The sequence below is a fragment of the Uranotaenia lowii genome, chromosome 2 (genome assembly GCF_029784155.1).
Source record: "Uranotaenia lowii strain MFRU-FL chromosome 2, ASM2978415v1, whole genome shotgun sequence".
Lineage (NCBI taxonomy): Eukaryota > Metazoa > Arthropoda > Insecta > Diptera > Culicidae > Uranotaenia > Uranotaenia lowii.
The window spans coordinates 413821418-413833875 of NC_073692.1; the positions used below are offsets into that span (position 1 = coordinate 413821418).

The following is a 12458-nucleotide window of genomic DNA, read 5'->3' on the forward strand; positions in this document are numbered from 1 at the left end:
ATATTCCTAAAACATAATTTTGAAGTTTCGAAACACATTTTGTAAGCATTTAATACACACTTATTTTACGCTCACAATATTGTTTCTGTTGTTGGTGGGGAAAGACGAAAAAACTGATTCCGATAGCGAAACGCTCCAAACTACAATTTATTGAATTCATGATTAGTTCAGATATAGTTTTAAGGGATGTCAAACTTACATTAATAGTTTTCTCTTAAATATTTCCAACAACTATTCTCGGTTAGCTATTCCTGCCGATGTTGTGGGGCTGATATACAGAATTTATAAGTATTTAGGGGTTTAGGAAATGTAACCTCAAATTCTACCTTGCGAAATAAATATAGATTTCTTCGTAATCGCACTATCTGGCTAGGCCCACGTAAACTCTCAGGCGCAACTACTAACAGTAAAGGGGAAATTAAATAAGATGTTTGATACATGAAAAATTAAATAGTTACAATAGTTCTCTTCTTGCCACGTTCTATGTCACAGCGAAATGTTATACCAAGCAACTATGGAAACGACGGATGTCGGTCGTTGTTGCGTCTGTTTGTTTACCTCTGCGTCTCTCTTCATTAGTTTCAATAACCGTCGCTGTACTGAGAAGGCGCCTGTATGCACTCTCAGGCAGGGTGCCCAGTTCCCAACATCCTCCCCCCCGTAACGCTGGCCACCGGGTCACTGAGGCCCAGGGTTTCCCTTTGCTTTATATCCAAGACTGCCAATTTTGCGACCGACTGCCGTGTGAGCCCCTTATTTGTAAGAACGATTGCTTTACGAATACGTCCGTCTGACCCATGAATGACCTCATGTACCCGACCTCGCGTCCAACCGTTCCGTCGCGCTTCGTTCACTATTACAACCAAATCACCGACAGCAACGGGTTTTACGTCGTCGAACCACTTTGTACGACGCGTTATTGAAGGCAGGTATTCGCGCACCCACCGATTCCAAAAAACATCGAGCTGTCCTTGAATTTGGTTCCAGGATTTTCCAATCGTTTTAGCATCATCCGATGCATTGTCCTGCCTTTGTTTAACGCCATCAGAGCTACCAAGCAAGAAATGGTTAGGGGTGATGGCTTCCTGTTCTACCGAATCCAAGGGTAGATAGGTGAGTGGACGGGAGTTTACTATTCCTTCGGCATCAACGAGAAGTGTATACAAAGCTTCATCATCGAGCTTACGTCCTGCGCAGACGCTTGCTTCCAATGCAGTTTTTACTGATCGCACCATGCGCTCCCAACTTCCGCCCATGTGTGGTGTTCCGGGAGGGATGAACACCCATTTCGTACGCGCATCCGTAAAGGTAGAAGCCATATTCGAATGCAGCTGCTGGATCTGCTTCTGCAGGATGTTGTCCGCTCCTCGGAAGTTGGTACCATTGTCCGAGTAGATTTCTATTGGGGCCCCACGCCTACCGATGAAACGTCGAATACTGAGTATACACGATTCAGTGCTTAAACTATGCACTACTTCAACGTGTACAGCGCGAATCGTTAGACAGGTGAAAATCGACACCCATCTTTTCACTGAACTTCTTCCGACTTTAACTAATAATGGACCGAAAAGATCCAGTCCCACGTAGCTGAATGGGCGAGTAAACATCGCCAGCCGGGCTTCAGGTAAGGGAGCCATTCGAGGTGTTTGAGGTTGTGGACGATACACTTTGCAATGTTGACACCTTCGAGCTATTTTTTTAACAGTCGGTCTTAGTTGGGCTATGATGAAGCGTTGGCGCAGTTCGTTGACTACTGTCTCTGTGTTGCAGTGTTGATACTTTCGATGATAGTAGTTGACAATAAGTTCGGTCACGTAGTGATCTTTTGGCAAAATGACGGGTGTTAGCACCGACATGGCCGTTCTCTCTAAAAGAGCCCCTGATCGTCGAAGTGTGTTTGGCAGTTCGTTTAGGGATTCATTCGTCAACACTAAGCGATGACTTAGCAGAAGAGAAGAACAGAAGTTAGCTTCCAGATAATTCTACCGCGTTTTTTGATAGCGAATTTATAAAAGTATATTTCATTATTATTATTAAAGTTTATTGAAACTGTGAGTATAGTTTACTTGAAATTAATATCAGCAGCTAATAATTAAATGCCTACAGGTCAGCGATTCGATAATTGCTCCGTCCAGTTAACTGTTTCGAGTTGCTAGGTTAGGGGATAACAAGATGTAGGTATAGAATGAAATTTGTTAAACACTTTTACTAAATAAAATGTAATTCTAGTTTTGAGCCCCACAAAAAGTGCCGCTTCAGAAACGACTTTCCTTCATCCGAACAAATCTCAAAAATCTTGTTCGTTAAGTGTTCGCGATGGGACCTAGGAAGAACAGGATTGACACTGGATGTGACTGCGATGTATGCGATCGACCGAATTACGCTAAAACTTGGATGGTAGAATGCATGGGCTGTCGGAAATGGTTGCATTATGACTGCGCTAACGTTACGCCCGGAGTGAAACATCGTACCTTCTACTGCCTCAAGTGTACGGGTGGAAACACTACACCGACGAACAGCCGGAATACAGGAGCACGGAAGAAGCAAGCAGACCCCGTTTTGCCCCCAGTTACGGATGGAGACGCGGAGAGTGCCCTGGTAGACGAGAATGCTAAAGATCCAGCTGAACAGGTGCTTAGTTCTAAGAATAGCGATAAGAGTAGTCATGAGAACAACAACATAAGATTTGATACTAACTCTAAACCAAGTGCTAGTAGACCTAAGCAGAATAACTACGTAGCAGTTAGTAGTAAACCGATTAGCGTAGCTAGTAAATCCGAGCGTTCGTCAGTCAAAGTCGCGGGTAGTGTTCGCGAGCGATTAGCATTGCTTCAAGCCAAACAAGACCTGGCTAGAATGCGGTTAGATGAGGAAGAAAAGCGTCGTAAAGAAGATAGCGATGCTAGATTGAAAAGGTTGTCAATGGAAGAGGATTTTTTACGCGAAAAGTTGGAAATTATTGATAGAGCTGAAAGTGTCCTGGAAAGTGAGTGGAGTAGAACGCATAAAGTGCGAAAGTGGCTTGATAAGCAGAAAAAAGATGGACCAGAACTTGAAGAAGAGGATAATGCTGTTGGTGGAAGAAAACCTGAGGGAAATTCCAGCCCAGTCCGACATCCGGAAGTAATGGTCGCGAGGTCTTGCAGTTCAGCGAATCGGCACAATCGACATTCTACGAGGCTCTCGGATTGCAGTTCGAGAACTGCAGCACAGGAACACCGGGTATCTACAAGATTACCGCAACGATCGTCGCACAACGAAAACTCGTGGAAAGGACCCACTGCGGAACAAATAGCTGCCAGGAACATCTGGCCGAAAAAGCTGCCGACCTTTTCCGGTGATCCGGAAACATGGCCTTTATTCATCAACACGTACGAGAATGGGAACATCGCGTGTGGGTTCAGCAACACCGAAAATTTGATCCGCCTTCAGGAGAGTTTGCAAGGGAACGCTCGAGCAGTGGTTCAGATGAAGCTAATGGAACCCAAATGTGTACCATCTATCATCGAGGTCTTGAAACAGCTATTTGGCAGACCAGAGCTGCTGATTAAGGCTCTATTGGCCAATTTACGGAAGGTTTCGGCTCCACATCCGGAAAATTTGGAATCGTTGTTGAGCTTTGGAGTAGCAGTGACACAAGTGTGTGACTACCTCGAAACAGCTAAGTTGGATGCTCATCTGTCCAATCCTACAATTTTGGCCGAATTGGTGGCCAAATTGCCATCATCATATCAGATGGAATGGGTGCGATACAAACGTGCATGCAACGAATGCACATTGAAGGAGTTCGGTGAGTTTATGCAGCTACTCATCTTTGACGCAAGTGAAGTGACTACGATTACCTCAGGAAAGCTGAAACCCATCATGTTCGATAAAATCCAGTCTTCTAAAGGACATTTTCACACACACATGGAAAGCGAGGTGGAGGTGAAACCCAAAGGTGCCAGAATACCATGTGTGAGTTGCGCACGCACTGATCATCGTTTGCAAAACTGCGATGTTTTCAAACGGCTCACTGTACCTGAAAGAAAGAAATTGATCGAAAAGGAAAAGCTGTGTTCGTTATGTTTTTTCGGTCACACATCGGAATGTAACTCCAAACGAAGGTGTGGTGTGAATCAGTGCTCTGAACGTCATCATCCACTGCTTCATCCAGAAAGATTAGCAGGAGAAGAAAGCAGAGAACAGCGACAAACTGGAGGTAGGAGAGACAATGGTGGACCTTCATATGTCACAGCCAACTGCAATGTCCACAGACCGGCCAAAAGAGCAATCCTGTTTCACGTAGTTCCTGTTACGTTGCATAACGGAGAGAACCAGATAGATGTGCTAGCGTTTTTGGATGACGGTTCATCGTTGTCTCTTCTCGAAGCCAATGTGGCCTCCAAAATTGGAATTCAAGGAATTCACCAGCCGTTGGAAATGACTTGGACATCGAACGTCACCAGAAGTGAGACTGCTTCTCAAAACGTCAGGATCCAGATTTCGCCTAGAGGAAGTAATACCAAAATCCAAATGTGGAACGTGCACACGGTCAACCGCTTGAATTTACCTTCGCAAAGCATGAACACTTCGATAATGCGCAGCAAATTTAAGCATTTGAAAGGTTTGCCAGTAGATAGCTACGCTGCGGAAGAACCGAAGCTATTAATCGGTTTAGATCACGCCGACCTGTTGTATCCGATCGAGAGTCGCAAGGGTTTACCAGGTGAGCCCATTGCGGTGCGCTCGGCCTTGGGATGGTCCGTTTTTGGTCCAGTAGGAGATGAATTACCAGTTGCCGAATACTGCAATGTACACCGTTGTGCCTGTGAAAACTTGGACGAAAGGCTGCGTCAGTTTTATGCGATCGAAGAAGCTGGGATTGATATTGGGAACCAACCTGAGAAGGATGCTGACCGTAGAGCACGAGAAATTCTGGAGGCAACAACTACCCGAATCGGGAAAAGGTTCGAGACTGGTTTGCTGTGGAGAACATCGGACGTTAAGTTTCCTTCGAGTAGCTACGCTATGGCCGAAAAGAGGTTGAGGAGTCTAGAGCATCGACTGGCGAAATCCGAAGAGCTTCGAGATAATGTACACAGTCAAATTAATCAGTACATCCAGAAGGGGTACGCGCATATCGCTTCGGAGGAAGAGCTGACCAAAACCAGTCCGGAGAAAACTTGGTATTTACCAGTTAATATTGTGCTGAACCCTAAGAAGCCGAATAAAGTGCGGCTCGTGTGGGATGCGGCCGCCAAGATTGAAGGAGTGTCTCTCAATTCCCTTTTGTTGAAAGGACCTGACTTACTTACCGCACTGCCAACAGTGTTGAGCCGATTTCGTGAGCGAAACATTGGGTTTGGAGGCGACATAGCCGAAATGTTTCATCAAGTGCGCATCAGAAATGATGATAAGCATGCCCAACGATTTTGTTTAGGCCGAATCCATTAGCCAAGCCAATCGTCTATGTGATGGACGTGGCGACTTTCGGGGCAGCTTGTTCGCCATGCTCAGCACAATTTATTAAAAACAAGAATGCAGAGGAGTTTACGGAGCGCTTTCCAGAAGCATCTGAGGCCATCGTCAACAAAACGTACGTCGACGACTACTTTGACAGCACGGACTCTGTTGCAGAAGCTATTGAACGAGCACAACAGGTCAGATGGATTCATCAAGAGGGCGGCTTCCACATCCGCAACTGGGTGTCTAATTCAACAGCGTTCTTAGAAGCGATGGGTAGTTCATCAGCGGAAAGTCTAGTGAAAGTGGGCGAAGACAAGAACAACTCTGTGGATCGCGTGCTGGGAATGTACTGGCAGGCAGAAACAGATGTCTTCCTTTTTTCGACTTCTACCAGGGAAGACTTGGGACCATTTCTGTTCCAGGGACAACGACCAACAAAACGAATGGCGTTACGTTGTCTTATGAGCCTGTTTGACCCTTTGGGCTTTTTGTCACCGTTATTGGTTCATGGGAAAATCCTGTTACAAGATGTGTGGAGAAGTGGAATAACTTGGGATGAAGAACTCAAAGAACCAGAGTTCCTACAATGGCTGAAGTGGACATCACTGTTTTCTTGTCTTCAAGATCTATCTGTTCCACGCTGTTATTTTGAAAATTGCGATCCTGCTGCGTATGAATCCTTGCAACTCCATGTGTTTGCTGATGCCAGCGAGCATGCGTATGGCTGTGTGGCGTATTTCCGTATAGTAGATGCGGGGCAACCTAAATGCGCATTGGTGATGTCTAAGTCTAGAGTTGCTCCGTTGAAACCTTTATCAATACCAAGGATGGAGTTACAGGCAGCTGTTGCTGGTGCTAGGATGACCAACGCGGTGCGGTCGAATCATTCTTTACCAATACGAGAATCGTTTTTGTGGATAGACAACAAAGCAGTTCTTTCATGGCTTGCTTCAGATCCTCGGAACTACACGCCGTTCGTAGGGAACAGAGTTGCTGAGATACACGATCTAATCGATGTAAGAACTTGCCGGTGGGTTCCAACAAAAGACAACGTTGCTGACATTCTAACCAAGTGGACCGGAGAAGCAGAGTTGAAATCTTGCAGTCGATGGTATCATGGTCCTCAGTTTTTACTAGATTGCGAATCTAGTTGGCCGGAATCAGCGCTTTCATCTCCGGGAACGCAGGAAGAACTTCGAGCAAAGTTTCTTTTTCATGACGTGACAACTACAGCTGCTCTCATCGATCCAAGCCGTATTTCAAGATGGAAAATAATTGTAAGAACCATGACGATGGTATACCGATTTATTGAAAACTGCCGCAGACGGATTGCAAAGAAGCCGATAGTAGCTGTACCGAGGGGTAATATGCGAGCCCTTTTACAATTTCCGGCAACAATTACCCAAGTTCAACAGAAAGAATATCAACGTGCAGAATTTCATCTTTGGCAGATGGCGCAACAACAGGAATTTCCTGATGAATACTCAATTTTAGTGTTCAACCGAGACAAACCAGCGGACAAGTGGAAACCATTGGAAAAGAGCAGTTTTCTCTACAACAAATCTCCGTTCATCGACGAGTTCGGAGTGATGCGCATGGAGAGCCGAATAGAACACGCTGTAGATCTTCCCTTTGATCTTCGCTTTCCTGTCATCCTTCCGCGGAAGAACCTTGTTACTACCAGACTATTAGAATACTATCATCGTCAGTTCGGACATTCCAACCGGGAGACTGTAGTGAACGAAGTTCGCCAACGCTTCGTTATACAAAATCTTCGAGCTGCTATCAAAGACGTGATGAAGGCGTGCCAGTGGTGCAAGATACGGAAATGTAAACCAGATCATCCAAAGATGGCTCCTCTGCCAAAGGAACGTTTGACGCCGCACATTCGACCTTTCAGTTACGTTGGAATCGATTACTGTGGCCCGATTGAAGTAACTGTGACTCGTCATAAGGAAAAGCGGTACATTGCGGTGTTTACGTGTCTCGTGACCAGAGGCGTACATCTTGAAGTTGCCCATAGCCTATCAACAGACTCCTGCAAGATGGCGATACGTCGCTTCGTGAAGAGGAAGGCCGCTCCTGTGAAGATATTTTCTGACAATGGGACCAACTTGGTGGGAGCAAGTCGAGAATTAGCTGAGCAATTACGACGAATCAACGAAACTTGTTCGGAGACCTTTACGGACGCAAGAACGGAATGGTGTTTCAACCCGCCCTCTGCTCCCCACATGGGCGGTGTTTGGGAGCGAATGGTGCGCTCGGTGAAGGAATCTCTCAAGGCGTACGACGATGGTGGAAAGCTGAACGACGAAATACTTCTTACATCATTGGCCGAAGTAGAAGACTTGATAAACTCGAGGCCACTTACCTACATGCCACAAGAGTCCGCAATTGAAGAAGCTATTACACCAAACCACTTCATCAAAGGTTTCTCATCAGAGAACAAGGAGGCGATGTGTGATCCGGTCGATCTAGGGGACGCTTTACGCAGTAGTTTCAAGAGGTCGCAGCAAATGACTGAACGTTATTGGATGAGGTGGATTAAGGAGTACTTGCCAACGCTGCAGCAGAGGTCTAAGTGGTTCCAAAATACGCAACCGATCAAGGTCGGGGACCTGGTCTACATAGCCGAAGGGACTCGGAGGTGCTGGGTTCGCGGACGCGTGGTGCAGGTGATACCGAATAAGGATGGAGTAGTAAGGCGAGTCGTGGTGAAAACCAGAAATGGAGAATTGAGACGACCAGTGGTCAAACTTGCCGTGCTGGAAGTTGCAGGTGAAGCCGATGGATCCGGAGGGTCATCAGCTCCACGGGGCGGGGAATGTTAGCACCGACATGGCCGTTCTCTCTAAAAGAGCCCCTGATCGTCGAAGTGTGTTTGGCAGTTCGTTTAGGGATTCATTCGTCAACACTAAGCGATGACTTAGCAGAAGAGAAGAACAGAAGTTAGCTTCCAGATAATTCTACCGCGTTTTTTGATAGCGAATTTATAAAAGTATATTTCATTATTATTATTAAAGTTTATTGAAACTGTGAGTATAGTTTACTTGAAATTAATATCAGCAGCTAATAATTAAATGCCTACAGGTCAGCGATTCGATAATTGCTCCGTCCAGTTAACTGTTTCGAGTTGCTAGGTTAGGGGATAACAAGATGTAGGTATAGAATGAAATTTGTTAAACACTTTTACTAAATAAAATGTAATTCTAGTTTTGAGCCCCACAAAAAGTGCCGCTTCAGAAACGACTTTCCTTCATCCGAACACGGGAAACTTCAGATTTATTGCCAAGTTCTTCGCTGTTCCGACTCTGCTATCTGCCCGTATCACGTCGTTCTCGTCCAAGTATGGAGATTGTTTATAGAGTAAGCTTTTCTTAGGTATGGCGATCTTGGTTTGTACTGATATTTTCTGGTTGCGTTTTAAAATTTCGAACTCTTCTAAGAACGATTGTCGTTGGCATAGGCGAAAAATAGCATTCTCTGCTGCGCCGAGCTCTTCTTGGCTAAGGAATCCGCTGTATCTTTTTTCGAATAACCGCACATAATAATTACAAAACCGGTAAACGTATGCTATTGTCCGTATTAGGCGTTCCCATTTAGAAAAGTTAGTAAAGGTAACTATGGACTCCATAGCAACAACTGCAGAATGCACACACGAAACTCTAAGTTCCTCAGTAGTAGTTTTCAAGGTCTTCGGTTGAGGCCAGCTCTCTTCTGGGCCCCACAGAAATGTCGGTCCTTTAAACCAGCTATCATTCGACTGTAGTGGAGGTCCTTGTCCCCACTTGGTAGCGTGGTCAGCAACGTTGAATCGGGATGGTACCCATCGCCATTCTGATACGTTTGTCGATGACAAAATTTCTCCTACACGACATGCCACAAATTGTGAGAATCTACGATGATCTGATCGAATCCACGCCAGAACCGTACTGGAATCCGACCAAAACACAACACGTTGTGCTACGACTGGATGACCATCTGTTATAAACTTCCGTAACCGCGCTCCAGTTACAGCAGCTTGCAGCTCTAATCGCGGGATGGATATGTGTTTCAACGGAGCGACCTTAGTTTTAGCCGCTACAAGAGTACATTCGAACACGCCGGGACTGATTGGAATACGGAAATAACCAGCTGCCGCGTAGGCATCCTCGCTGGCATCCACGAAGATGTGTAGCTCCAAATGTTTATAGTGGGTTCTGGTCACTCTGTCGAAATAACAACGTGGGATCTGAAGTTTGGATACGTGTTCGAATTGTGCGGTCCACCGTTGCCACTTCTCGAAAGCCTCACCGACAATCACCTCGTCCCATTCGATGCCTGAGCGCCAAATGTCCTGAAGCAGCACTTTCCCATGTAGAATAAATGCTGCCAACAAACCGAGTGGATCGAAAAAACTCATAAGGCAACGCAAAACTTGACGTTTTGTTGGTCGATTTTTTTGCGTAATGATGTCGTGGAGTTCTTGTGGAAGTGCGGTAGAATATCCCAAGACATCTTCTGCAGGTAACCAATGCATTCCTAGAACGCGCTCGTAGCTCCGCGATTCAAGATCTAGAGTTTTGGGTTTTTGAGACGTATCGTCGCCCAGATCCACTAGTACATTTGGGTCATTAGACCTCCAACCTCGAATATTAAAACCTCCTGCTGCGTGAATCATCCGGATTTCCGAAGATACTCTTGCTGCCTCTTCGATTGTTTCAAAACTGTCTGCGTAGTCATCCACATAATGTCCTTCCGTGATACCTTCAACAGCTCTGGGATAGGCATCGACAAATTCTCTGGCATTTTTATTCTTGACGAACTGGGCTGCGGCCGGTGAGCATGTCGCCCCAAACGTAGCTACGTTCATTACGTAAATCTCGGGAGGTCTTTGAGGATCAGATCTCCATAGAAAGCGTTGAGCTTGTTGATCATCGGAATCGATCAAAATTTGATGAAACATCTCAGTAATGTCCGCCGTAACGGCAACAGGATATTGGCGGAAGCGAAAAAGGATCCAAGGAAGTGGAATCAGTTCATCAGGTCCCTTGAGTAACATGGTATTCAATGATATTCCGTCAACCGTAGCCGATGCGTCCCAGATCATTCTTACTTTCTCCGGTTTTTGGGGTTTACAACCACGCCCAGTGGTAAGTACCATGTACGCCTAGGATCTGAATATCTCAGCTCTGCCTCTGTCGCCAAATGCGCATAGCCCTTTGCTTGGTAATCCGCCAACTGTTGCTTTAAGTTTTCTTTCAGGTGGGGATTCTTAACCATTTTACGCTCTAAGCATTCCAGGCGTTTTACCGCCATTGGGTAGCTATCGGGTAGTTCGAATTCATCGAAGCGCCAAAGCAGTCGAGTGGAAAACCTTTTCCCAACCCTGCAGGTGGTTTTTTCCAAAATAGAACGGGCTCTTTGATCTGCTTCAGATTCTAAGATGACTTCAGTTGTAAGTCCTGCATCTTCCTGCGAGATGAAATTGCGTACCATTAAATGAAGAGTTTCATCCTTTGAACAATCACAGGCGTGGAAGTTAATAGACGAGTTAGTTGGTTCACTTATGGCACCACCGTAGATGCACCAACCCAAGCGAGTTTTCGCCGCCATAGGTTCATCTGATTGTCCCTCTTTGACTCTCAATGGCACTGTCAGATGAAGGTTATTCACGCCGATCAAGATCCGAGGGACCGCGTTGACGTAACTAGCTACTGGAAGGCCTTCGAGATGTCTGTATTTTCTGTATTGTAGGAGGTAATCGAGGATGGGCTTTGGACTCCTGATTGCGGTCGTTCTGAAGCGTGTTCTGTTGACGAAGGATGCGGTGCATTCGAAGGGGAACGGGTGGAGTGAAGAAGTGGATGATGGCGAGAGGTGCAGCCGGAAATCCCACATCGATTGTTGCTTCGACAAGATCTTTTCCCATGCGCGAAAAGACAAACACGGCAGATTTGGGAAGATAGAATAAATTTCCAGCGACTGTCGATATTAAACGATTTGAAGTCTGCGCAATCCCTTAAATGATGTTGACCATTACATTTTGGACATCCCTTTTCCATGGTATCATATTTTTCTTGCGGCAGCTCCGCGTGTGCGTGAACTGCGCCCCTCTTTATTTTATTTTTATCCTCCTTCACTGAAGATCCACTGTACGGACACACTTGACTCACTGTACGCGCCACGTCATTCATAAAGGCACCAAATGTTTTAAGATTTATTTCGTTCAAATTTTTACAGTGTTTTGCCCAGTCATATTTTACGAACGCGGGTAATCGATTCACAAGCTCGAATAAAAGAGTCGGATTTGATAGATGTTCATATAGATGTGCTGCCTCCAGATGGCCGCACAAACTTTTAACGGAAACACCATAGTCGACTAGTGTCTCAAGACGTTCAGATTTCGGAGCTGGAATCCCTCGAATTTTTTCCAGAAGCTCTTCTAACAGTAATTCGGGCCGTCCATAAACAAAGCGAAGTGTTTCGATGATTTGTGGAACACATTCTGGCTGAAGCAAGTCGCTTCGAACAGCTTCTAATGCGGGGCCCTTTAGGCAACGCTGCAGACGTACTAGGTTTTCGGCTGGGCTAAAGCCACAATTAAGAGTAGTATTAGTAAAGGTACTAATGAAGACTGGCCACTCAGCCGGCGAACCAGTAAATGTAGGCAAATCGCGGCTCATTACCTGTCTAGCAGCAAGTTGAGAAGGCGTAGGTTGGTACGCGGGTAAAATATGGGCGAAATTTATTTGTTCATTTGGGCCCAACCCAAGTTGCTGAATGAGGTGATCTAGGGGCTCACTTTGTTGGCAAGGCAGTGTGTTTTGTTCATGTGGGAAAGTAATTGGAACAGTCTTACCTGGGACTTGTTGATTCATCTCAGAGGGGGGGAGATACTGATTACCGTTGATGAGAGGATGTGAATTGGGGTTCGTCCTGGCCACGGCTGGCTGCATTGGGCTGATACCCATTCCCGAAGCACTCAAAGGGAGTCTGGACACCGGCGGATGCTCCACGGGATGCCTCGG

At 45.8% G+C, this 12458-nt stretch overlaps 4 protein-coding genes across 4 annotated transcripts; 2 read left to right on the forward strand and 2 right to left on the reverse strand.

Annotated features, from left to right (window-relative positions):
- Window positions 1-623: 623 nt before the first annotated feature.
- On the reverse strand, window positions 624-1856 carry LOC129743406 (uncharacterized). The gene has a single exon (XM_055735441.1). It carries the CDS (start codon window positions 1854-1856, stop codon window positions 624-626), a length of 1233 nt encoding a protein of 410 aa, XP_055591416.1.
- Window positions 1857-2316: 460 nt separating this feature from the next.
- Window positions 2317-5436, forward strand: LOC129743407 (uncharacterized). Its single transcript, XM_055735442.1, has one exon. The coding sequence runs from the start codon at window positions 2317-2319 to the stop codon at window positions 5434-5436; it is 3120 nt and encodes a 1039-aa protein (XP_055591417.1).
- Window positions 5437-5456: 20 nt separating this feature from the next.
- Window positions 5457-8279, forward strand: LOC129743408 (uncharacterized). The gene has a single exon (XM_055735443.1). The coding sequence runs from the start codon at window positions 5457-5459 to the stop codon at window positions 8277-8279; it is 2823 nt and encodes a 940-aa protein (XP_055591418.1).
- Window positions 8280-8704: 425 nt separating this feature from the next.
- Window positions 8705-10537, reverse strand: LOC129743409 (uncharacterized). Its single transcript, XM_055735444.1, has one exon. The coding sequence runs from the start codon at window positions 10535-10537 to the stop codon at window positions 8705-8707; it is 1833 nt and encodes a 610-aa protein (XP_055591419.1).
- Between the last annotated feature and the right edge of the window lie 1921 nt (window positions 10538-12458).